This window comes from Cryptomeria japonica, chromosome 10 (genome assembly GCF_030272615.1).
Source record: "Cryptomeria japonica chromosome 10, Sugi_1.0, whole genome shotgun sequence".
Lineage (NCBI taxonomy): Eukaryota > Viridiplantae > Streptophyta > Pinopsida > Cupressales > Cupressaceae > Cryptomeria > Cryptomeria japonica.
The window spans coordinates 416,103,021-416,130,526 of record NC_081414.1 but is presented as its reverse complement, the minus strand read 5'-3'; the positions used below and the strand labels follow the sequence as shown (position 1 = coordinate 416,130,526).

The window sequence follows — 27,506 nt, the reverse complement described above, 5'->3', positions numbered from 1 at the left end:
GGGTGGTAGAACTGCATAATGTACCACACTGTAATGTCCCTACTAGTTAGAGATCATTGCCCTGCAAAACAGATTGTTAGAATACAACAAATATATATATATATATATATATATATATATAACTAATCTAATTTGCAATTAAACTTCAATTACTTAATAAACACTAATCTCAATTCTTATTTAATAAAAAGGATACGAGTGCAGTACTAGGACATGTCCTTAGGCGGCTGTGAAACTTGTCTTCTTGGAACCCATCTTGGTTCCAAGCCATACCAGGAAATCGAAGGTTAATTTGAATCCTGTCTTGGATGTAATTTCTTACACCCAACAAGCCATACTAGGAAATCGAAGGTTAATTCGATTCCTGTCTTGGATGTAATTTCTTACATCCAAGCCATACCAAGGAAGACCATCATATATGATCAATTCCTTGCCTTGGATGATGCATCTCATCATCCAAGTCTACCAGAGAGGACTGGCCAGATTCGTCTCTTCTTGGATGAACTTTGTCAACCAAGCCATAACATATATGCATATAGATACTCAGTATATACTGCCTACCAGGGATTATCATAACCCTTGCATTAGACTAAGGGAATTTCTTTCCAATAGCCTCCATCATATAGCCACATCATTCATATTACATTCTACAATTCATTATCATTTTCATTCCATAATCTACATTTACATATTCCTATATTAACATGTATTCGGTAATATATATTCAGAAAATATTCATTAACATGTTCTTAGGAAAATTCATTAACATATAAAAATTAACATTTATTCATGACTATTCATTAACGTATATTCACAAATATTCATTAACATATATCTAGAACTATTCATTAACATGTATTAAAATATTTATTACTATATATGTGTGTGTGTGGCACACACGTCCACACACATATATATCCTTTGTGAACCGCAGACATCACTTACCTATCGCAGTCTGCAGTCTGCTGTTGAAGCTCCTAGACCGTAGTCTGCTTGCTATCCTCCCATCTCCCTTCTTGTTGTATCACTTGTAATGTCCCCTACTAAGTTTAGGCTTGTTTTAACCATAATTAATCCATCTCGACATACTTTGGCTTAAACTAAATTGATTCTCTTTAACATGAATCCAATCAGTGATAACAAAGAACATATGATTCTTCCTGATATAATCTTAAACATTCTATCTGATTTATATACTAATATTTATTATTAATATACATATAGCTTTATATATATTTATATACATTATTTATTCTCAGATATTATCATTATATTACTGCAGATGCAGAACTTATAAAACATTATAATGATTATAATTATATTATTATTATTATTATTATCTAGATTTATATAACTATTAAATTCTGCATAGGAATGTTATCGGGCTTTAAATATTAAGCATACATATTAAGCACATCCCTAGGCATACTAGCCCGAAACAAATGTCACTGCCGGTAACTCAATAACAATTCTATTCTAATCTGATCCCTGGTGATCTTACTAGATGCTTTTGATTCCTTTCCTTTATATCTCTCAATGTGAGGGAGAGGTCACACCTCTTCATCATGTATGCCCTTTGGCATAAGACACACCCTTTCACCATTAGCACCCTTTGAAAGAGTGCAACTCTTCATCATTTCTGCCCTTTGAAAGGGACAACCTCTCATAATCAGATCTGCACTTCTCATTTCCAAATTATTCCCTCTCAAATGAGGTTCTCTTCTCCCTTTTATTTCTCATTGTTGAGGGAGTCACAACTTTTCCTTTCATGTCTTTTGACTTTTCATTAACTTAATTAATTTTTAATTAATCATATTTAATTATATTATTTTATATTTTAATTTAATTTAAAATATTTTAATTTAATTATTATCATTTATTATTAAATTTTATTTCAAAGTGGGGACATTACACACACGATGTCCCAACGCCTTTTTGAGGCGAGACACGGAAAACATTATGCACTCTGCTGTCTGCCGGTAACTCAAGCTCATAAGTTACCTCACCAACTCCTCTGATAATCCTGAAAGGACCATAGTATCATGGCTTAAGCTTCTCTGCTCCACTCTTTCTGAGAGTGGACTGATGGTAAGGTTGTAGCATCAGATACACCATATCTCCTACCTCAAATGAACGCTCAGTCCTCTTCTAGTTTGCATACTCGTTTTGTTGATTTTGTGCCTAAACAATATTCTCCTTGAAAGCCTTTACAATGTCCTGGCTCTCCTGCAACAAATCACTAGCACTAGGCACTCTCCTGTCACTCACCAGTAAATCTAGAAAAATGGGCGCCTCATACCCTTACAAAACTAGAAACAGTGTCATCTGAATAGACATGTGGTGAGTGGTATTATAACAATACTCATAGAGGTAAATCCACTTCACCCAAGCCTTCTGTTTCCCTGCAATATAGTTTCTGAGGTATCCCTAAACCCACTTATTCACTATCTCTATTTCCCCTTCTGTCTGCGGGTGGTAGCTGGTGCTTGGAGAAAGTTCAGTCCCACAAAATTTGAATAACTCCTACCAGAAGTGGCTCATGAATTGACTATCTCTGTCATTGACAATATTCCAAGGCAACCCATGTAGCTTGAATACCTCTCGAAAGAACAACTCCGCTACCTGTGTAGTTGTGTAAGTAGTGGTAATCGTGAAAAAGTGGGCATATTTTGTCAGCCGATCAACAACTACATATATACAATCCCTCCCTTGGGCTTTCGGCAAGCTCGTGATGAAATCCATAGATAAGCATTCCCACTTCCTGTTAGGAATAGGAAGTGGCTGAAGTAGCCCTGCATGGTAAGTGTGCTCCTGTTTATTCTGCTGGCAAACAAGGAACTCTCTGACATATCTAAGTACATCCACCTTGAGCCCTTTCCAAAGAAAGCGTTCACGTACCTGCCTGTATGTTTTGAAATATCCTGGATCTCCTACCATCAGCTCATCATGAAAGAACCTCATTACCCTGCTCTTCATCTCAGTTCCCAAGGTCAAATAAATTCTACCTTTGTAAATGATCAACTCATTTACAACTGTATACTTGTTGTCTTGTATAGACCCCTCAACAATTCCTGTAGCCCAAGTGTCTTTGGCATACTCTGCCACACTCATATGCTGCCAATCCTCTGAAATCTGGACCATAGAGCTCAAATATGGACGGCGAGATAACGCATCAGCAACTACATTCTAAGTCCCTTTGACATAAGAGATGTCAAAGCTATATGCTTGCTATTTACTCACCCACTTCTGTTGGTGATCATTCAGGTCTCACTGTCCTAGGAAATGCCTCAGACTATTATGATCATTTTTAATACAAAATTTGCTGCCCACAAGATACTGTTTGAACTTGGCCAGTGCATGCATAATGGCCAACATCTCCTTATCGTATATGTTGTAACTCCTCTTTGGTCCTCTGAGTTTCTTGCTCTCATAAGCAATCGGATGCTTATCCTGCATAAGCACAACACCAATACCCTCACTAGAAGCATCACACTGAAGCTCAAATGGCTTCGTGAAATCAGGAAGAGCAAGAACGGGGCATGTAGTCATCAACTCCTTGAACCTCATAAAAGACTCCTGTGCCTCAAGAGTCCACAAAAACACACTTGTTTTCATCAAGTCCGTCAAAGGTGCAGCATGACATGAATAACCACTAATGAACCGGCGATAGAAGGCGCATAGACCCAGGAATCCACATAGCTGAGTAAGGTTTTGTAATGTCCCCTTTTCCGCTCTAGTTTGTTTTGGGGTCTGTTGGCCAATTCTAAGATCTGTTGGTCAGTCAGAGGCAGAATTAGGGTTTCCTATTTTCTAGGAGGATGCTTTGGCAGTTTTGGTGGCTTGCATGTTGGAATTTATAGTTCTGATTTTGGATTCCTTCTAGCTTTTCAGAGAGCTTCACGATGGTGTGACATGCAATTGAATCCGAGGACTTTCCGAACTTACTATTTTTAGTAAGTGGGGGTGAAGACAACTTATTTTTCTGCGTTTTTTTGGGTTTTCAGAGAGCCTTGCGATAGTGTGACATGCAAATGAATCCGAAGACTTTTTCCGGACTTACTATTTTTAGTAAGTGCTTCCTTCATGGTGGAGTCTTGAAAAGACAAAATATGAAAATACATATATAAATGGGCCAACCCACTCAATTGTGTGAGTTTTTAACATGGGAGTGACCCTAAATACATTTTTTAATTTTTATTGCCACTGGTTACCCTCAACTAGGGTTTTGGCAGTTTTTAAAAAAAATGATATCTTCAACAAAACTCAATGGACAATGCCACATAGACCAAAATGAAGGTAATTCACTGCTCTATCACATCCAATTGGTTTCCAATCAAAGCATGATGAGTTTCACAATGAAAAATTGAGAGGATCAGACTGCAACGTTTTGAATGCTCAGAAATCTCCACCTTTTATTAGCAAAAAATTCAAAAATCACCTAGACCAACCTTGGATGGCATACCAAAGGCCTATTTATGGTCATCCAAGTGGGTTACAACCTCAAACTGCCATAAACTAACTTTCCAACCATATGGTTAAAAAGTTGTTACAAAAATGCAAAAGTTGTCATGACAACAGACAAAACGACAACTTTTTGCAACTCACATTTTTTGCCCAATGAACCTCAAACTTTCACATTTAGGTCCAATACATCAAAATGGCCGCAAATGGCCTTATTTTCATAGAGGAACACAAAATAAATCAGAAACTCAAATTTTGATCCCATTGGCCAAACCTAGGTCCCTAGGGTGCTCCTGCACCATACACCCGGGCTGGAAAAGAACTCAAGTCCCTTGAGTACCATTCTGCAACACAAAGGTATTCTTTATCACATCATATTCATGTTCTCCGAATGCTCCTTCATCTGGTAATCGTTTCCACTGAAGCTTTGCATTGTTCTTTGCATGGGTCGACTTCTTGCCACCTAGAAATTGCTCCATCTTCACAAACTGTTCTGCTGTCTTCCCATCTATCTTGTCACAAACTGATGTAGAAGATACCTGCACATCTGCAATCTATTTCCACTCTTGTCATGGGCTGTCTTCCTCTGTACCCTTGGTAGGCACTTGAACTCACCTTGCCATTCACCTTCAATCACTCCATCACTTGCCTTTACCTCTGTTGTCAAGTTTGCTGCCTTATCAAACTTATGAACCACTATACTATCAGGCCCATATACTACTGCCCTAGCAGATCTCAACTGCCCACTAACCTCCTTAGAAATTAAAGGACAATACATTGCCCCTACTAAAATCTGATAATGCTTTTCTAACCAATCTTGCACTTCATTTCTTACCTTCTCTTTACCTGGTTTTGACAGCACTTCACCTTCTTTTCTCTTCCATATTGGAGCACTCACCATACTCACTGTCCTAGCATCTTCAAGCCTTGAAATGGCTGCACACTCTTCATGGTTATCTGCCTCAATCTTGACAAACTCCTTATTACCTAACACGATCACCTTGGCTGCCTTGGTCTGCTCCTTGGCATCTTCTTGCAATGGGGTTAGTTTGAAAGTAATCTCATCCTTTTCAATCTGATATGTATTAGTTCTTCCATCATAAATGGCATGTCTATCAAACTACCATGGCCTTCCAAGTAGTAAATGGCAACAATCCATTGGTAAAACATCACAAAGTATCTTATCTCTATATCCACCAATGCTAAACTCAACTAAGGCTTGTTCATTAACCAAAATGGACTGATCATCATTCAACCAAGACACTCTATATAGTGTTTCATGGGGAATTTTCTTTAGCTTCAGTTTGTCTACCATTTCATTAGACACCATATTATCAGTAGAACCTGAATCTACCACTACCTTACATACCTTGTCTTTGCATCTGCATTTGGTCTTGAATAGAGTCCTCCTTTGTGTCATATCTTTCTCCTTATGCCTTGAGTATCGTTCTTCTCACCATTAATGATTCTCCCACTTCTGGAGCAGCAACATGACTAGAAGAATTTGTACTTTCACATTCATCTTCTTGTACTATTTGAGCCCTTCTTTCACTGCTCCTTTCACCACCACTTGAATTAGAACCCTTCTTCTTAGGACACTTGAATGTGCTGGATGACCAAACTCATTACAATGATAGCATCTACCTGAAAATGTATTTGAACTTCTACCTCCACCAAATCTGCCTCTAGAACCTCTAAAACCACCTCTTGAATCTGTACCTTGGTCTTTGCTTTTGTTTGTCTCTTCTTGGTCTTCATAGGACTGTTTTGATTTAGGGAAAGATCCTCTACCTCTCTGATTGCTGCCTCTTCCTCTAATGGACTTGTCTTGCCTTCTTTTTATGTTCTCTTCCACTCTAATGGCCAATTGGAAACATTCTTCAACTATCTTCGGATTTGCCACCGTCAATTCATCTTGGGTGTTGAATCTTAGTCCACCAAGGTATCTAGCAACTTTTCAACCTCATCTTCCATCCTACCTGATCTTATGCTCAACTTATAAAATTCATTAGTATAAGTCTTAACATCTAACTCTTTTTGTTTCAGACTTTGGAGTTTCTTATACAATTGAACTTCATAGTCTTTAGGAAGAAACTTACCTTTAAGTTTAGCAAACATTCTGTCCCAAGAAACTATCTTTGCTTTACCTCTCTTTCTCCTCTCAGCTTGTTCATAGTCCACCCATAATAATGCATGTCCTTTGAGTTTTTTCTTTGCTACCTTCACCTTCTGCTCATCAGGAACATCTTCACACTCAAAGTGATTGTCCATAGCTGCAATCCAATCTAGAAGCTCTTCATCATTCAAATTCCCTCCATACATAGGCAAATCAACTTTCACCTTATGTTAATCACCTTTGACTGCTCTTAGAAGTCTGACTGTCCTCTGTTCCTCAGAGTCCAATTGCTCTTCCTCTCCTTCATTCTCTCCTTCCCCCTTTTCTTCCTTGGGTTCACTTTGATCACCTAATACCACACCTCTTCTTTGATTAGACTCAAGGGCAGCAAGCCTTGCTCACACAGCATTATGGGACTCCAACAACTTTGCATGTCTCTCTTTTAACTCCTACAACTCTCTAGCAGTGCCACTATTCTTAGGAGGCATCCTGACTTTACAACTTTGTCCTTTCAACCTTCAACTTCTCTTTCTTCACACCGCAACCTCCTTCTTCCCAATCAGAACCTATGCTTGGAGACCACTTGATGCAGAGGCAGGGGTTAGGATCACAATGACACCTTCAACACATAGGTTTTCTACCTTAAAGATTCAACTCAATCCCTTTTAGGTGTATAGGCTAAACTCCACCATTAGACTCTATAGACTTGAACCCTTGTGACAACTTGGGATTGGCATCCCATTAGGTCTTAGAAATCAACTTAGATGGAATGATCACACCGTTAGAGGGCTGAGACATTGCCATTCAACCAAACTTGAGATCTTCAAGTTTCTACCTACACACCCCTTTTGAGACAAATCAGCCCTTATGACTAGGACTATCGAAATGAAAGACAGTGAGCACAAAGTTGTGTTCTTAACATCTAAACTCCTTTGGGTCAGGCTAGGGAAACCATACACAAGTCTAGCACACCTCCTAGAGCCTTGCAACCAAGATTGACTTCACCATTTCACTGTTTGTAGCATGTATGTGACTAGCAACTACAGACTGAGAATACTGTCCTATTTGTGACAATCCTTCACCATTGGCCAAAAAATCAAACCACCACCACTATGACACCACAAGTTTAAGCATACTGATGAGAGGGGCTTCTTCTAAGTTCTGCCAATCCACCATTAGGTATTTCTCATTCAAGTTTCCAAACCCAACTTTAAATGAAGGACACTAGATTTGGTTTCCTTATGACTGTGACTGTCAGTTTAGGACAGTCGGCTTCACATTGATTATTTCCTTTGATTGTGACTTCAAAACACTTCCAAGGAATGTATGGGGTCCTCACACCCTCTCTCTTTGTCCTCAAACCGTCAAAAGACCACACACTTGGTCTTTCAAACAACCTTTTCACTCTCATTGCCAAACAAAGGTCTGATATGCACAGAAAATCAGACCAAACAACCATTATTTGCATGTGCTTCCTTCATGGTGGAGTCCTGCAAAACCAAAACATGAAAATAAATATATACATGAGCCATCCCACTCAATTGTGCGAGTTTTTAACGTGGGAGTGACCCTAAATACATTTTTTATTGCCACTGGTTACCCTCAACTAGGGTTTTGGCAATTTTTTACAAAAAATGATGATATCTTCAACAAAACTCAATGGATTCCAATGACACAGAGACCAAAATGAAGGTAATTCACTGCTCTATCACATCCAATGGGTTTCCAATCAAAACATGATGAGTTTCACAATGAAAAATTGAGAGGATCAGACTGCAATGTTTTGAATGCTCAGGAATCTCCACCTTTTATTAGCAAAATTTTCAAAAATCACCCAGACCAACCTTGGATGGCATTGCAAAGGCCTATTTATGATCATCCAAGTGGGTTACAACCTCAAACCTCCATACAATTTCCAACCATAAATTTAAAAAGTTGTTACAAAAATGCAAAAAGTTGTCATGACAAAATGACAACTTTTTGCAACTCTCACACTTTTTGCCCAATGGACCTCAAACTTTCACAATTAGGTCCCAATACATCAAAATGGCCGCAAATGGCCTTATTTTCATAAAAGATCACAAAATAAACAAGAAATTCAAATTTTGACCCCATTGGCCAAACCTAGGTCCCTAAGGTGCTCCTGCACCAGCATCTACATCACTCGTGTGGCAATGAAATTCTTCATTTACTAGTATCTTATAGAAAATTGGATAGGCTACTATTTAAGAGGAATATTTTGAGTTGTTGGAGGTACAAATTGAAAATTTGTACAACGTTAAAACATTTTTTTCAGTAGAAAAGTGATCAATGAGTAGCATTTGATACTTCAATTCTGTAACGAAGTTGATATATGATGTCTATGGGAGTAATTTACTAGAAACATATCCTATATTTGTCAACAATAGCTACTTAGAGAATTTTATGAAGCTCTCCCGTGGGATGGCTTGGTAATGCATCTTTGGAGTAATTAAAATTGTGCCGGTTGGCTTTAGGACTCATAATATGTCTTTTTGGTGCTTCTAAAATAGTTGAAACTTCCTTGTGGTTTATCATCAATGAAGCACCTAGAAAGTGAGGTATTTAATGACTAATGAATATCGGAGGTTCCCAAATCTTCTATGTAGAGCACGTTTAAAGATAGCTCAAATTTATCTAGAGGATGGTTTGCATCTTCTCCAAATTTAATTATGTGCTAACATGATGTAGGACACTTTGTTACACCTTTGAAAGATTTTTCTACTTGTACAAACAACATTTAGAATGTTTGATTAAAAAAAGAACTCTAAATGAGTTCTTAGATAAGAAAGTAGGGATTAGTTATGGACGTTTCTTAAAAAGTTATAATTTGAGAGGTCTGCACCATGGGATAAACACCATCACAAAATAGAGACAATAAACTCAATACAAAGGAGACAAACAAAAATTTATCAGTGAAGATGTATTATTATTTGTCTCATTTTATATTCAAGATGGTGCTTAATCACCATGCATAATAGACAAATGAATTTGATGTGTTGTATCTAGAACAAAGACGTTTGTGTAAATTATTGAAAAATAATGTAGCTTAAGAATCGAATGATCAATGATTCATGAAATTGGCTGTATGTTTAAGTTTTCCATTTTGATCATTATAGAAAATTTTCCTCTAGAAACTCCTATTGTATCATATATATTATTCCTAACACTATTATTTAATTGTTATCAAGCCTAAGTCATTCTTTTGATTGACGAAACCTTGCATTTTACTGTACATTAGTTTCTCAAATTCTTCTAATTTTTTCAATCTATAAACCCTTTAGTCCTTAAATTAATTTCCATTATGTTATTTAATTTTTTATTTTATCAAGTTTCTAATTAAATGGAGCAATCCACAATAACATTAGATTGAAATGTTTAGGTTTCAAGATTATGACCAATATTTTAGGATTTTAACTTTAAGCTAACCAACTACATCATGCATAGGGCACTTCAAGTGGAATATTGTGAAGTCTCGTTTCTCTTGCATTTGCAATAAACTGTCATCTATGGAAATACTAATAAGTTTTCTCATTAGTTTCTATTATTTATATTTGAATAGGTGTTTGTTTAACATATGCAAAAGAGTTTGCATTAAACAAAGAAAAGACACCATGGAAGAAAGGAAGAGATGTGTGGTGGCAGGTTTGTAAGATATGCTAAAACATATCTTTCATTTTTTAATGACTTACTTTTTCTAGCCTTTTCAAAAACAATAGTTTGAACTATGTATGTTCTCCACATATGAACTTGGTGAATATATTTTTTTATTTCTTGAAGAATTGTAGAAATATTTTACCAACAGTTTTGTATTTTTCCATGCTTTTTCTTGTGTGATTTATATGTTTTCAATAGAGAGAATATTCTTCTCATCAAAGTGGATTATTTTTTTGATTAAGATAATTGATAGGTGATTATTATAAACATGATTGGAGAAAAAAGATAAAATTCATTATTGAACAAAGGTATAAATAAATGCATCCAAAGGTAGTTAGTTAATCATGGTGACCAAACTATGTTGGACCAACTACCATACCTACCCACACCACCTATGGTGTGATTTATTCTCTTGTGGAGAAGCAAGCAACAATGGTTTGTTTTTACTCACCCATGATATCAAATCAAATCCCCCAAAAAAGACAAATTGTGCAGTAGATTACTTGTCATCAAAGAACCTACATAGTTGACATCTATGTTCCTATTGAAATTATTTTATCATTTTGCTTGCATTCCAAGACATGTTCGAATTGACCATGGATGTACCTCAACACTCACTTTACTTCTTTCCAATGAGACACATTGGGTTCCTACATGACCCTCGAAATATATCTCATAGCATAGTTGATATCTAACTTGGTGCAAATCAAGTAAATGAGACTCCCAATTAGGTGGCAATAAATAGTAATATTCATCTAAGGTGATGGATAATTTCTTGATATTTGCAAACTTGTCTCTTTTGTTGTTGACATGGGCTTCTAGTAAATGATTTTGAATTTCTTGAGCAATTTCTAAGCATACTTCATCTAAGTCACAAGAATATCATTCTTTGATTGCCACACTTATAGTCCAAGACAATAATGTATAAGTTGGAGATTCATCATGTCAAATGTCTATTTGAGGTCATTTTTTGTTGCTTCAATCATCCTTTGAGAACTTCTAGAGACCAAATTGTTGACATAAACAAAAAATAACAATCTTGGCCCTTTCTTTTTGAGGTAGAGATTGGAATCATATTGATTTCTAGTGAATCCATGACATAGGACAATACATAAACCACTAGATTGGCAATCCTAGTGATGCATTACAAACGGATTCCCATATTATTTATCTCTATAGTCTTAGCAAACTGCATTAATGGCTTCTATCACATTTGCAATAGTATTTAACATGCGAATAACAACAATGAAATAGAAAAAAACCAACAAAATAGGGCACAACCACAAGAAACAATAACATAGCACAAGAGTTGATTTCGAGAAAACCCAAAAGGTTAGAAAAACTCTAAGAAGGTTATGCATGTAGCATCCCACTCACTATTCAATGTTATTACATAGAAAATCGGCTAAGTTACCGATTTGGGTATGGGTGCAAGTACGGTATGGCAATATTTTTTCCTTGGGTGCGGTTATGAGTACGGAAATATACATTCTTATTATAATATATGTACTATATATTATTATTATAATATGTTTTATATCAATGAATTTATAAAAAATCTTTAAAATTAATTAATAAATAACTAACATATATTAATAAACATTATTAATATATAAATATATATATATATAAACAAATTTAGATGAACTGTATAGTGTTAAATTTGTTTCTAAAAAATATTAGTTTTATTAGAGCCAATGGGGCTGAACTGGTAGCAAACTCAAGGCTGCACCAGACTGGACTCGGACTTGGATTGAACTCAGACCATCACCTAGGCTCTTGAAGCCGAACTCAATAATATAGAAAATCTTCCATTCAAGTGATCTTACAAGTCTATGACAACAATAATACAACTTCCATTGTCCCTAGTTTTCTCTTGTGCTCTAGAAGAACCCTACAAACGTTGGTTGTCTCCTTAAACACAACAATGAGAGCAATTTCTTTGCCAACTAAACCTTGTATTCAGTTTTTTGTTGCCTTAAATCCTCCAATGGAAACTAACAATGGAAGCTCAACCATTTGGATTGGCAATGATTAGCCTTGTGTGACTACTCAATTGTTGAAACATTAGCTTGGGAACTTTAAACAACCTTTGACCTAGCTCCTGTTGTCCGGAAAATTAGTATTTGTTAGTAAATGTTTAGGGGTCGACGGTTGCTAACAGTTGGACCCGGCAACCGGTCGACACCCGTGTATATATATCTGTGTACCCCAATCTCTGGGAGTATTATGATTATGCTGATGCTGCTATGTTATTCTAAAGATACATTGTAATGTTGGTATTAATGAATATATAGTTCTGAAGAGGGGGAAAAAAAAATATAAATTTTCGTATGGCGGAAGAGGGAGAAAAAAAAAATATAAATTTTCATATGGTGGAAGAGAGGGGACAAGGTGATTTCGTACACGGAAGAAGAAAACCGACGACAATTCGTACAAACAAAAGTACAATTTAAGGCAAAGTTAAATCCGTACGGCTGAAGGAGAAGAAGAGCATCGTACGACCGAAGGAGAAGACGGAGACATCGGCCACAGAAAAGACAAGAGGGGCTGTACGGAAGCATATCCGTACATAAAATCCATACGATTCAAGTTGCAGAAGTCGTGGAATTGAAGGGTGAAATTCGTACGGTGGCAAAAGATAGCAAATGTGTTAAGGATATAGCTTCATTCGGATTGAAGCAAGTAATATATAACGTCATTGAACGAAGGGTCATGCCCCCGTAGGGTCATGACTCTACGTGGCATAAGCCAAGTAGAAGTCATGCCCCTACGTGGACATGACTCTTCATCCTTTTATTTATAGGCATTGACACTTGCGGTGAACTAAAACCAATAACCGTGGCAGTTTCACAAACCAGCAAGCTGTCGATATTATCATAGAAGATTAATAGTTAGAGTTATATATATATATACACATCGGAGGTAAAACATATTCATTGCAGTGATCTTATTAAAGTCTATCCTCACTACATATTACCAGACTATTGTATTCTCTATCTCTGATCTAAATTCCTTAACAAAAGGAAGTGAGAAATCCGTACGACTAAGTAGTAGCATTTTGTACGATTAGGCAAGATTTTCGTATAGCATAACAGAGGAGGATGATGGGAGCATAAATCTGTACATCGACGACACAACGGGAAGAGATGATCCGTACACAATCAGGAGCAAGGAAATCCATACACTGCCAATCTCGTACATTGCTAGTGAGAGGAAAATTCGTACAGAGTGTGTAAGGTCGTATGTGCAGGAAGCAAAAGGTCTGGTGCACACAAACCAATTAGTACATCTCTCAGGAGGTGTCGAGTGAAGAGTATACAAGCCGCATGATGCAAGAAGCAAAATCGTGGTACAAATCCATACAAGATTATGACAAAAATGCTATGGAATCTGTATTCACCTACCAGCAGAGCACAGTAACGGTGTCATTTACAACGGAAGCATTTACTGGAGTATTCGGCATTCCTGGTGAGGGCAAGAAAGTTGACAAAAATGCCACAAAGATGTCAGTTGAAAACAAGCAGAAACTTCTACAGTTAGTGTGCTGCTATGACTTGACAACAGAGGAATGGGAACAAGTGAATGCGTCGAAGGGACGAGGGCTAAATAAGTCTTACATTGTGCTAGGCAAATGGCAATGTTTGCTCGATGTGATGAAGAGTAGACTTACAGGAGCTAGCTGAGCCTCAGACACTGCTGTATGGTGTACTCATGATAGCTTTGATGAATGGGTTAAGGAATGGTACAGTGTATGATTGGGCGTCTGTACTGTTAGATAGGATTCATGAATTCCTCATGTTGAAACATAAAGCCTTCTATATGCCCTTTCATGCCATTGGACTTTTTCTGGAGGTCGTCCGAACACAGGTACCCTTAGAACGACATGTGTGGAAGCCGCAAAACTGAGTGGACCCCTCACGGCCACCCATCTTTTACTGGACTCACCTATATACCTTCACAGGAAGTGGGGACATCCAACCTAGTAGGAAGCAAAGGCGACAGAAGGTGGTGGCTTTGGAGAGTGAGCCATAGTCGGCTGAGGAGGAGGAGAGCAATGCAGGGGAAGGGTCGACGGATACCTCTTCCGCCAGCAGTGGCGGCAATGATGCCTTCCATCTGGCTAGTAGAGAATTAGTGGGACGAACTCATGGAGTGGAGACGTTGGACAGTGCTGGTGGCGGTACACGTGCAAAAGGTGTCATGGGTGCACTCGTGAGGGATACGAGTATGGTTGGAGTAGCACCATCGAGGGGGGTCAGACCTTCGAGAGAGGTGATTTATTTTCACTCCAGACTTGCTAGAGGTGGATGGTGAACTAACTCCACTCCCTACTTTGGGGATGACAGTGGGAGCTATACCAGTGCCAGGATTCGGGCGATTGCGACCTCCACCCACACAGACATCGTTTAGTGTCGCCCCACCAGCACACAAAATGCCTACAAGCTAGGTGCTGGCTACAGAGCAAGGGGCCAAGTTGGAGAGTGTGCCTGCGAGTCAGGAGCCCTCTAGAGAGAAAGAGGTTGAGCTGGAGAGTACGGTCCACGCATGGGATGCATGGTTGGACCACTACCAGGCAACTCCCATGGCATTGGTTGGGTCTCGACCTCCTTCACCACAACCACTGGTGTCGCCAGAGATAGTAGATCTAGAGGAGGGGAGTTCTCACCAGCAGCAGGAGTCAGCTATGGATGTCCTTCAGGATGAGGTGCTTGGCGAGGATTATAGGGCTGTTGAGCCTAACCAGAAGATAGCATCCTCTATGTCGAGTGAGTTAGGTGCCGTGGAGCAGTTTCTAGCAGAGATAGAGGTCAGTGCACAGAGGATGGTTGCCTTGGCAGATGTGGAGGCCAGTGCACGGTGGATGGCGACTTCAGTTCAGGAACTAGCTCTTGGATAGATTGCAGTGGAGGATTTGCTAGCATTTGCCCCAGGGGGATTTGCCGAGGAGTTTTCCAGGTGTTTTTCTTTGAGGGGATGGCCTGCAATAGAGACGGCTGCCATGATGGAGGAATGGAGGTGCAAGGTGCCTACTGGTGAGAGTGGGACATACTTGTTGTTGCGGCAGGTGGAGCAGGTATTCCGAGATGGCTACTATGAGTTCCGACGTGCACAACATTTGGCATCTGGGGCGGAGGCAGAGCGGGTGGCAGCCATCACAGCTCGGGAGGAGCTAGCCACTCGACTGCAGACCATTGAGGAGGAGCTCCTACAACAGAGGGATTAGGTGACGACATTGGAGGAGTTGGTCCTGGCAAAGACGGAATTGGCACAAGAGGCCGCTATGCAGCAGTTGTAGAGACTCGCCTCACTTCTATCTTGGAGGAGTTGGACAAGAAATATAAGGAAGTCATGGAGGCGGTGTTCATGGTGAAGACTTCGCGGGAGCAACACCTAGTACTAGAGCAGGACCTTCAGTATAGGACGTAGCAGATTCGTCAGTTGAGAGAGCAGTTGGCTGCATCTGCACCAAACCCTTCTCCTGCACCTTCTTCAGGGATGCTTTCTCGGCCCTTAGCTCCTTGATTTCTTTTTTGTAGTTGTTTACATTATGGTATCCCCACTTTGTTATGTGTCGTCCGGAGACGACTCTCTTTTTTGGGGGGGATGATGTCGTCCGAAAAATTAGTGTTTGTTAGTAAATGTTTAGGGGTCGGCGGTTGGTCGACGATAGCTGACGGTTGACACCGGTAGCCGGTCGACACCCGTGTATATATATCTGTGTACCCCAATCTGTGGGAGTATTATGATTATGTTGATGTTGCTATGTTATTCTAAAGACACATTGTAATGTTGGCATTAATGAATATATAGCTCTGAGTTCTCTACATTTCGTGCATATGTATACTATTCTGTTTTGCTCACATTCTGTAATGTTCTAAATCATACCCCATGGGGCAAAACAACTCCAACAACTACCAATAGATGGTATAGTAACGATACTTCCCAAATGGTCATGATTTGCTAAACCCCACTGTAAAGTGAACAATTACAACATAAAGGGATGACTAATGAGCAACCCACTAATAAAAATGGTTTATTGCCCTACCATTGGTCAAAATTGGAAGAGCAATGTACACAACCCTTTATGAAGTCAAACAACAAGCTTAAAGGGTTAAAATTACCCAAAATCTCATAATGATGTTCTAGACCATAGCCAAAACACTTGTAGCAACACTTCTAAATGCATACACCCATTGCATGTTCATTTCAACATTTACCACATTGCCCACCTAAGAAACATTAGAGACCAAGTGATTTAATTCCATTAATCCCAAACAATGGTGGGAAAAGATTAGAGTTAGTCAAGGGGAATACCATGAAATCAAATGATCCCTCTGACTAGTGGAACAACAAGAACAAAGGAGGTTGTCGGAAGCAAATGGCTCTAAAAATTCATCAGTCTAGAGTCAAATCCAAACCAAAACTCAGAATGAATTGTAAGTCAAAGCTTTAGCTAGGAAAGAAGGCCTCAAAACATCCCACCAAATTTGAACAACAATCTACGATATTTGAAGAGTGAGTAGGGTTGTGTTGATGTGTATTTTGTACACGACCAAACACATAATAAAATACCTAAAAGGTACCTTATCCTCTCTTGAACAAAGTTCCCAACTACTGAAGATCTCGTTGAAGGATCAGTCGAGGCAACTCCAAGGTTTTGCTTTGTAGGGTCTCTACTCGTGGATAAGCTCTTCGCGGTATGATGTGATTTTGCTGGAATCACAAGGGGACTTACAGTCAATGACCTAAACGTCTGATTTGCTAGAATCACAAGTCCTATTAACTAACTGGATGACAAACAAATGACAAAAGATGCAGGGTTCAGGACGTCTACTCTACTACCTAGAATGCGAGAAAATGGATGAATGACTAGGTGGAGTCCTACTGGACTGGGTCTCACCATTAGGTTGAACAATTCAACACCAACTCAGTGCGATCTTCTAAGGGATGCTTCCAATATGTTCAAATCGTACACCATCTGACAATGATCACCATTCAAGATAATGCATGAACAATGGACGTGTAACGACTTAAGATTAAGTTCATTTTATGCCAGTTGACCACGCAAGGTGCACTTACCATCAGCAAGAGGCTAGTGGTTTGGATTAGACGGATTCCACACAGGTGCATTCAACAATTTTCTTCATTCAATCTAATCATCTACCATCTAGAATTGAAGATTCAACAAGAAACCATGCATATTGCGAGAAACGACACACTTCACCATTACTTCAATCAAAATGGAGTTTATTTACAATCAATGGCAACAATTTCTTGCCTTGTCCTCCTATTCTACTCTAATTGCTATTCTACTATTCTGGCCTCTATTACTAACTATTCACCTTCTAATTATTAATGACTAACTATTATTGACTCACTATTCACTAACTATTAGCCTTTACAAATGAAGAGCCAGGGCTTATATAGTGCCCACAATATCATTCAATGGCTTGGATCAATTTGAGATCAATGGCCAAGATTTTACAATGAAACCCTAATTAGGGTTTGTTACAACAAACTTAATTCTGACCAATGAAATAATTGCATTATTTGGACACATGTCTTCTCTGGAATATTCAACCAATAGATAGTCGAGGTAGGTACATTGAAGTTTGTGCCACCTTTAATGAGTCAGGTACATTGAATCTGGACATGCTGAAGTGGACCAACCTGACTGGAGGAATGATGACTAGGATGCCACCTTGTCTAATACTTGGTTGATTCTCAATTTGGTGATGCTTTCCTTCAATGCTGGACTGGAAGATAGATGGAGAAGGTTGTCCTTAATGAAACTGGACCGGAGGAGATCGTCCTTGTCCTGACTTGATCTTCTTTGATGAGGGTCCGCCAAGTAGTTGATCTTCCGACTCCGGGGGTCGCCATTTGATGCCTACACAAAAGATTAAAGTTAGTCATTGAGCATCATACCTTAAAGCATAGAATTTAGGACCTTCCAAGAGAATGATTTAAGATATTAATTTGAAAATGATATGATAAATCCAGAATTCTAAATTTTCAAATTAATTATGAATGGAGATTAGATTTTTCAAGACTTTAGACTTTAAAAGATTGCTATAAAATCAAAACAAGTCTTGAATAAGAACTTCAAAAAGGATTCTTCATACCTTCTCCTTTGAAAGCCTAACTATGAACCTGGAAAAATGAAGAAAGAAGATCAGATTTTGCTGGATAAGGATTGAATTGTGGTCTTCCTTTGGATGAATTACGCCTCAATTAGCCTTCAAAAAGCTTCGCCTTCCACTAGCTTCTCAAAATCTGGAAATTCGCCTTCAAACACCTTCCAAAATCTGGAAATTATCCTCCAACTTGCTCAATTTCGTACCTCCAAATATGCTCTTCAAGTTCGCATGAGAGATAATGAAAGAATGATTTGAATATCTACAATACACCTCCCTTATATAGGGCGATCACCTTGATTTCCCTCAAGGCCGACTTGGCAAATAGGGAATAAAATAAAATAAAACTCCTCTCAAAAGTTGGCCGACTTGTTTGTAAAGGCACAATAATGATTTTTTGAGCGCTTAAGCATAATTTTTTAATTTTTAAATTGATTCCAAAGCTCAAAGGTGGATTTTTCAATTATTTCAAGGCCTAGAAATTAATTAATTAAATTGCCAATGCCTTAATTAATGCGAATTTAATTCAACCTCCCAAATGTCTTGAATTTGGGTAATTTAGTGCAAATTGGGGAATATCAAGGTTTGATTGAGGCTTAATGAAGCTTCTTGATGATTTCGCCCTGGACCCTCTGGAAGGGTCAGGAGCGATTTGTTCAATTTGGTCCCGAATATCCCATTCCTTGACTCCAAAATCTCCTGGAAGGTGAGTTCATACCTAATTAAAGTCTTGCATTTCAAATTTTGGTATTTCACATGAGGAAATTAAGTGAAAATGTGGATTTCGCCTTAGGCCTTCTGGAAGGGTCAAGAGTGATTTTCCCTCTCTGACCTAGAATCATCAACTTTTGAAACAAACAATTACTCATCAATGGTCTTAAAGGTCATTTCCACCTTGGTGTATCCTTGCCTTAGTACAAACTTAAAAGGAATATGTTGATTTTATGATTTTCGCCCTGGAACCTTTGGAAGGGTCAGGAGCGAATTTTGAGTTTTAGGCCTATTCCTTCATGCTTTTTAACTTCAAATCACTTCTAAGGCATAGAACATCATGCCTCTCTCCCATCCAAGTCCTGAAAACCAAAATTTTATCTTGAAATGCAAGGAAAATAGGAGGAATTGGAAATTTCGCTCTGGACCCTCTGGAAGGGTTAGGAGCGATTTTTTGTCTTGGCATCGAAATTCTCATTCTTAGCAATCCAATTCAACTTTAAGGCAATTCAAACGTCTTCTTATACCCATGCCTAAGCTTAGCTTTGCCCAAACTTTGGAAGAAAAGACAGGTTTTAGGATTTTCGCCCTAGACCCTCTGGAAGGGTCAGGAGCGAAAATTCTTTTCTAGGCTTGGTTGCTTCCTCTTGACCATCTCAATTATCTTCAAAGGACAAAACATACTTCCTCACATTCATTCAAACCATAAAAACCAAAAAGATTGTTTTGACCTTGCAAGAAAAAGGTGTTTTTTAGGAATTTCGCTCTGGACCCTCTGGAAGGGTCAGGAGCGAAATTACCTTTCCTGGGCAAAATCCTTCATTTTCTTCATTTCCAAACATGCCTAAGGGTTTCAACATGCTCTTTCCACCTTTCATCATGCCTTTGATACTCCAATCCGACCAAACTGAGCAAGAAATGTCTCCCATAAAGATTTTCACCTTGGACCCTTTGGAAGGGTCAGGAGCGAGAATTAGGTTTTAAGCAAAATCCTTCATTCTTTTAAGTTGAAACTTCTTCAGGAGGAAAATGGGAGTTGTCCTTGTTTCATTCATGCCCAAAACTTGACCCTTTTCATTGCAAGATGAGAGCTATTCAAAATTTCGCTCTGGACCCTCTGGAAGGGTCAGGAGTGAAATTGCCTTCCTTGTCCAAAATTCTTCATTTTGCATGCTTCCAAATCTTCAAATGTATCAAATGATGTCCAATCTTCATTCCAAGAGACCCTGCACATAAAAAGTTAGCCAAAATTAGTGAAAAATAAGCTCAAATAAGATTTTCGCTCTGGACCCTCTAGAAGGGTCAGTAGCGAAATCTTCATTCCAAGCCAAATTGCTTAGTGTTCAAGTTTCAAACCACTTCACAAGGAAAAGTTAGACCATTTTCCAAGTTAGGAACAAGGTTTCAAGCTCAAACAAGGTGGCAAATGAAGTTTATGATGAATTTCGCTCTGGACCCTTTGGAAGGGTCAGGAGAGAAATTCTTCTTCCAGGCTAGAATCCATCATTTTTTCAAGGTTTTCAAACATTTCCAAAGTCCAAACCTGTTTGCTTTTCCCTTCAAAATGACTTGCAAATCAAAATTTGGTCAAATAAGGCGAGAAATGAGTCCTAGGTTAATTTTCGCTCTGGACCCTTTGGAAGGGTCAGGAGCGAAAATCACTTTTTAAGCAAAATCTTGATCTTTGAAATCATCCAACTCCCTCTCAAGGCAAGAACATTCAAAAACACCTCCACACGTGCCTTGGAAACTAGGAACTTGGTCTTGATAAGTGATAAATTGAGGTGTATAAGGATTTTCACTTTGGACCCTTTGGAAGGGTCAGGAGCGAAATTCCTAATCTTGGCCAAAATCCTGACTTCATTTTCACATTTTTCCATCCAAACAAGTGTTTTGCCCTCAAAGATGCCTGGGAACGAGTTGGTTCTAAGTTTGGGTCAAACTAAAATGTCTTATGGAGAATTTCGCTCTGGACCCTTTGGAAGGGTTAGGAGCGAAATTCGCTTTGGACCCTTTGGAAGGGTCAGGAGCGAAATTTGACATTTTAGACTCTCTGTCAGGATCATTTTATGGAATATAACATTTCCTTCTATCTTTCTTCTTTCTTATACTTTAAGTTATATTCCATATATACTTTCAAGATGGTTGAGAGTGGTTTCGAACCTCCAGGAGTTATATTGCAAAATCTAGTTTTTGGAGGATTCTTCAGTTTTCCAGACTTAGCCAAATTTCAGGATCAGGACATTCCAGACTTAGCCAAATTTCAGGGCATTTGAAGGTCAGGATGACATTTCAGACTTCATCACTCACCAACTCGACCTAGCTCGGCCTTTCAAGAATGATACCCACTCACAAAGCAAGACACAATTAGCAACGAGAGCAAAACTAGGCCCTAAGAACTCTCAAAGAAACCCTAATTCTGGGGCACCAGCTGATTCCCCTGGCTCAAGCAAAGCCTGCAATCCAACGATCCCCTTGACAGCACTCATCCTGCAAAGGCTAACAGACAAAACCCTAAAAGACCTAGAAAACAAACCCTAGAAAGAAAAAAGCAGGGGTCCCCATTTGCAATGGGGCGATGTGTGAATACGTCACAACAGGTTGCCAAACACCTTTCCTTGCTTGAAGAAGAGTGTGTTGATCTTGTAGATCAATTTTGGTCCAAGGAATTGACAAAATCTCCTCTATATGAGGAAAGTCTTCATCTTGAGACAAAGTTAGAAGACTAATTAATAGACAGAGGGAAGGGTGCAAAAGCAATCTTCATGGTATTGAAGAGTTGTTGATCTACAAAGAAACTAAGCCAAAAAAACTAGTGCAAATGTTTTCAGGGGAGAAAATAGAACTTGAGGGTGATATGAGTGTGCAAAAAAATGAAGTCTTCAGAGGAGTTGATGATTCTCATGTGTTTGAGAGTTTTGAGAGAGCATAGAGATGTTCTAATCAAAGCTTCCTAGAAAAAGGTTCCGGTCATAGTCTACATACTTGGACCTAGACTTAAACTCGGTAGACCAAAATTTTTTAACTTGAAAAAACTTGGCAAATTAAAAAAATATTAAAATTTCTAAAAAAAAGATAAATTTATTACAAAATACAATTACAAAATGCATCAAATGAGTCTATAAACATGGGGGAAGTGTTTAATATTAGATTAGGTATGAGTGTGAAGAGCATGATGAAAATAGCTCTGATTTCGAGCGGATAACTGAGAGGGGGGGTGAATCAGTTGTCTCACAAACTTACACAAATCAAACTTATTCTTAGATCTAATAATTAAGCATGAAAGCATAAATCAGCAACACATTAAGAACACACATAACACCAAGATTTTTGACTTGGAAAACCCAGTCAAGGGAGAAACCACGGTGGGAACCTACCCACAATATGATGATACTCTATTAGAAGTATATGAGATATTACAATGGGGAATGCAGATGCATTTAGGCACACTGCCTAGAGCTCACTCAAAAACAACAAGGGCTAGAACCCAGGGAAGACTCACTGTCTTACAAACAGATTTGGATTACATCTGGAAGATCATGAATTGAAAGAATAGCATCTGCTTAATGTGTGGTTATAGTTCCGGTTAAGCACATAACAACTTACTTCTTCTCACACTTCTTCTCTGCCTTTGAAAGATGTATACATTTAGTGCAATTATAAAGATATTACATTGATTTATACATGACATCAACCGTTCACAAGGTCGGCTCAACGCAACACTTAATTATAATAATATAACTACACACGCTACAATATCACGTGGACCAAGCAATGTTGGCCAATACATAGCATGGACCCATATCACACACCTCGAATATGAAACACCTCCAAGAATTATACATTGAACACCTGCAACACACTACAAGCATCTTGTCGGCCACAAATATGAAGAACACTAACACACTGGAGAAAATCATCAATTACACACACAACAATCAATGCAAACCACCAACACAAAAGGCACGCGACCCAAAAACATCCACAAACATCATGAATTACTACCGCGACATCCGCACTAACGCGAATTACTAGAATCACATCATCGTTATACCGAACTTCAAGAACACTAACTAAAATGACTGTCAACCTTGAAAATAACTTGCGGAGCTCCAAACCACAAACCACTTGAATTGAAGATACACATCAACGTCCCAAACATTCCTCCAAATCCACAGACCAAGATATTACAATGCAGAGCAATGTAGATCAAAATATTGAATACTGCCATCACCGAACAACAGAAAGACCAGCCACAACACAGATACTCATAACTCAATGAAATCTTCATGCGGACCTCTGAAAAGTATACACAATCCTCTACAAACTTTGATCATCATCATACAGAACAAAACAACTCACTGAACTTCATTGCATCACTATCAGAGAAAGATAAATATGTTGACATCAATGACAACACATCTCTTAGATATCTCTCAAGCACATATTTGCAACATACTACCATCAATCTTTCCAAACATCCAACAATCGCCCCCTTTGGCATTTATGACAACATATGATGTGAAAAACAATCAATGACAAAGAAATCAATAGCTCTCTCATATTACTCTCTCACCCTTTCATAACTCTCTCCCAACATAGTTTTTCACATGACTCTCTCTCCCCCTTTGACATCAATGGCAAAGGCACATATTTGCACGACAAAACACAAAAAACTAACTCACAAAACTGACTTATTGACTACTCCCCCTCAGTAGTAGCCTCCACTCATCAATCTGGATCACAAGATATGACTGTGAAATGCACTGTACTGATACATACCAATGCATCTTAGTTCTGATCAGGAGGGGCAATCACCCCTAGCTTCTCACTAAGATACTCAAAGGTATCTTTAGGCAAAGGCTTCGTGAAAATGTCTGCAATTTGTTCCTTTGTAGGAACATACTCCAATCCGACTTACTTCTCATTTACCTTATCCCTCAAAAAGTGAAACTTGATTGATATATGCTTAGTCTTTGAATGCAACACTGGGTTTTTAGAAATGTTAATTGCACTTGAATTGTCACAATACATAGAAATAGGCTCATCATACACTACTCTGATATCTTTGAACATTTTCTTCACCCATACGAGTTGAGTACAATTGTTAGCAGCAACAATATACTCTGCTTCTGCAGTAGATAAAGAAATAGAATTCTGCTTTTTGCTCAACCAAGAAACCAATCTTTATCCCAAGAAAAATGCACCACCACTAGTACTCTTTCTGTCATTGTAATGTCCCCTTCTCACTGATGACCTTCCAGTGGTCCATTAGCCTATTCCTGAGACCCGTAGGCTAGGTGGAATGAAGAATGAGGGTCCAACATTGATGAAACGAGTACTTACTATTTTTAGTAAGTCAGGGAATGACCATTCTGGAGTTACTGTCCTACTGAGCTCTCCATGTTTTGCCTTTGGACGCGATGATCATGCTTTTCTGAGCATTAGTTCTTGACTTACTATTTTAAGTAAGTGGCTGTGTGGCACAATTCTATTTTTGGTAGTAGACAGGGGTTCTGATTTTGCAGCAGTTCTATGGTCGTTCGGGCTCAGTTTCATCCTGATTGTGATAATAATCAGTACGGGAGTCATTTGCGACATAATTAAATATTATTTCCTTATCCTAAGGTTTAATATTTAATTAATCTGATTATTTGCGACTAATTTATTAAAATTGGGATTAATGCTATTTTTCCTAAGTTCTTGGCGAATTTCATGTTTATTAAAGAGATGTCGAAATATTGAGAAAGATATTATTTTTTATGACTTATCTCTAATATTTGCCAAAGTGTAACGAGGGTCCTTGCCTTAGGCGTGAGGTTTGACTTGTGGGAAATGGCGCCACATTTGGGGTCCACATGTAGTGGAGTGAAATGCAAAATGAAAGGCATTGAAATTGAAGGAAATTGCATTTGGGGTTGAGGTGTGTGAAGTTATAAATATGAGACTTGGGCTCCCATTTCCACATCTTTGAAAATTGCATCGTTATGCTGCCGGTTTGGCTACTGAAAATCTGAGCTTCGAAGTTGGCTTCCTAGCTGAGTCTCAGTTTCGTACTTGCAAGATAGTACCTAGCTGTGTCCTTGTGTTCCCATTGCTGATTGGTGAATGAGTGCAGATTATGGAGTGTTCTATGTTGGATTTGAGTGTTTCTGGTTGTTGGTCGCGGGATTGCTGAAAGTATATTTTGTTCACATCTCTTAACCAGGTGACTCCATCATTCTGGGTACCGGATCATCCTTCCTTCCTAGCCATGGCGATACATTGTGTAAGTTTTTAGCAAGTTTAATTGAGTATTGATTTTTCTAGACAAAATCGAAATCCCTAGGTATGGCGTGGGTTTCTGATATTGCATTGGGATGCGTGCAAATTAAATAAGGGTTGTTTGGGGTTGTAGTTTGGACTAGATGATGTTGTTAGTGTTATATTGGGAGATTGGGATTGATTTGAGTTGATTCGGGTGAAAAATGAGGGAGTTATGAGTATTTTGATGTTTCCATGGGCTGCTGAATTGTACTTTCAGCCTGCAAATTAGTTGTAACAGAAAAATGATAGTCTTGTTGTAAAAACCTGCAATTACTCTTCTCATCTAATCTCTATTTTGTAAGGTTGTTTCAATAGTATTGATCATCCCTTCTTTCTGCTCTTATTTGTAATCTCCACCGCATAAGTGGAAGAGGCTGGCTTGTCGCCTTCTAAGTTTTGTAATTCAGTTTTTGTACTTAGTCCTCCCACTGAATAAGTGGTCGAGTGATAAGTTCAATACAATGGTCCTCCCGCTGAAATATGCGGTAGAGTGATAGCTTAATGTAATGTCCTCCCACTAAAACACGCAGTAGAGTGATTGAATTTCAGTTTCTTGTCATTTTCCCTTGGTCGGTTTATCGCCAAGAGTTTGGTTTCTATCCTGCTGGATAAGTAGAAGGGGCTGGCTTGCCTCCCAAGCATTGTAATTTCATTTTGATTATTGTTGCTAACGATCCCCGAAACACCGTATGCTCTCACCCTCCCAGACTGGGCTCTCGATGAACAAAAGGTAGAAGGGTTCCCTTTTAGTAGTTCGGTTTATTTCTCTAACCTTAACGGGCTGTGGTGATTGCTTTTGTCGCTTATTGTTAAAAATTCAAAAAACAAATTACTGGGATATTACAGTCATCCACATCACCTGCCCAATCAGCATCAGTAAAAGCACTCAAAGTAAAATTGTCATCTTTAGAATACCATAAACCAAAATCAATAGTTCCCTTCAAATATCTGAAAAACTCTTTTAACAGCTACAACATGAGATTCCTTAGGATTAGCTTGAAATCTAGCAACAAGACAAACAACATTCATGATATCAGGTTTGGTCTGAGTCAAATAGAGTAATCCACCAATCATAGATTTGTATCTATTCTAATTTGCTTTGGGGGAATCATCATCCTTAGTCAACTTACATCCGATCACCATAGGAGTTCCAACAAGCTTTGTATCATCCAAACCAAATTTCTTCAATAAGTCTTTCACATACCTGGAATGAGATATAAATATTCCTTTTTCTAACTAAGCAATTTGCAAACAGAAAGAATTTCATCTCTCCAATCATAGATGTCTCAAATTCATTCTACATTTCATTAGCAAACTCTTTGCACAAACTATCATTCCCTCCAAATATGATATCATCAACAAAAATTTCAACAATTAGAATATTATCATGATCAATCTTGAAATACAAATTACTATTAGTAGTACCTTTGTTAAATCCTAGTTTCAGCAAATACTTTTCCAATCTGGCATACCATCCTCTAGGCGCTTGCTTCAATCCATACAATTCTTTCTTCAACCTACACACCATATCACTCTGATCAATCAATAGAAATCCATCCGGTTGCTCTATGTACACCTTTTCTTCCAGTTCGCCATTTAGGAATGCTGACTTGACATCCATCAGATAAACCTTGAAATTTTTGTAAGCAGCATAAGCAAGAAACAATCTAATAGCTTCAATTTTTGCCATCGGAGCAAAAGTCTCTTCAAAATCAATTCCTTCCATTTGAGAATATCCTTTGCAAACAAGTCTTGCTTTGTTTCTAACAACTTCACCTTGTCATACAATTTGTTTCGAAAGACCCATTTGGTTCCAATTTGATTTTTTGTTTTTAGGTTCGGGAACAAAAATCCATGTATTGTTTTTTTCAATTTGATTCAATTCTTCTTCCATTTCTTTTACCCAATGTTCATCTTTACATGCTTCATTCACATCCTTAGGTTCAATCTTAGAAATTGAAAAATACTCAATCTGATCTGCAACAATTCTTCTTCTAGTCTGAACACCTTTATTTTATCTCCTATGATCTGATTTTCATAATGATTCAATCTTACATACCTAGGAGTCTTAGAATTTTCTTGAATTTCAGACTGTT

The 27,506-nt window shown here is 38.3% G+C and overlaps 1 protein-coding gene across 10 annotated transcripts in view; it reads left to right on the top strand.

Moving 5' to 3' along the window:
- LOC131034092 (acetyl-coenzyme A synthetase, chloroplastic/glyoxysomal) overlaps positions 1 to 27,506 on the top strand; it is a 301,799-nt gene that overhangs the window by 97,100 nt on the left and 177,193 nt on the right. For all 10 annotated transcript variants that reach the window (XM_057965460.2, XM_057965458.2, XM_057965464.2 and 7 more), the window contains one exon: positions 10,158 to 10,240. In XM_057965460.2, the coding sequence (XP_057821443.1) occupies positions 10,158 to 10,240 (83 nt within the window). The remainder of the gene's footprint in view (positions 1 to 10,157; positions 10,241 to 27,506) is intronic.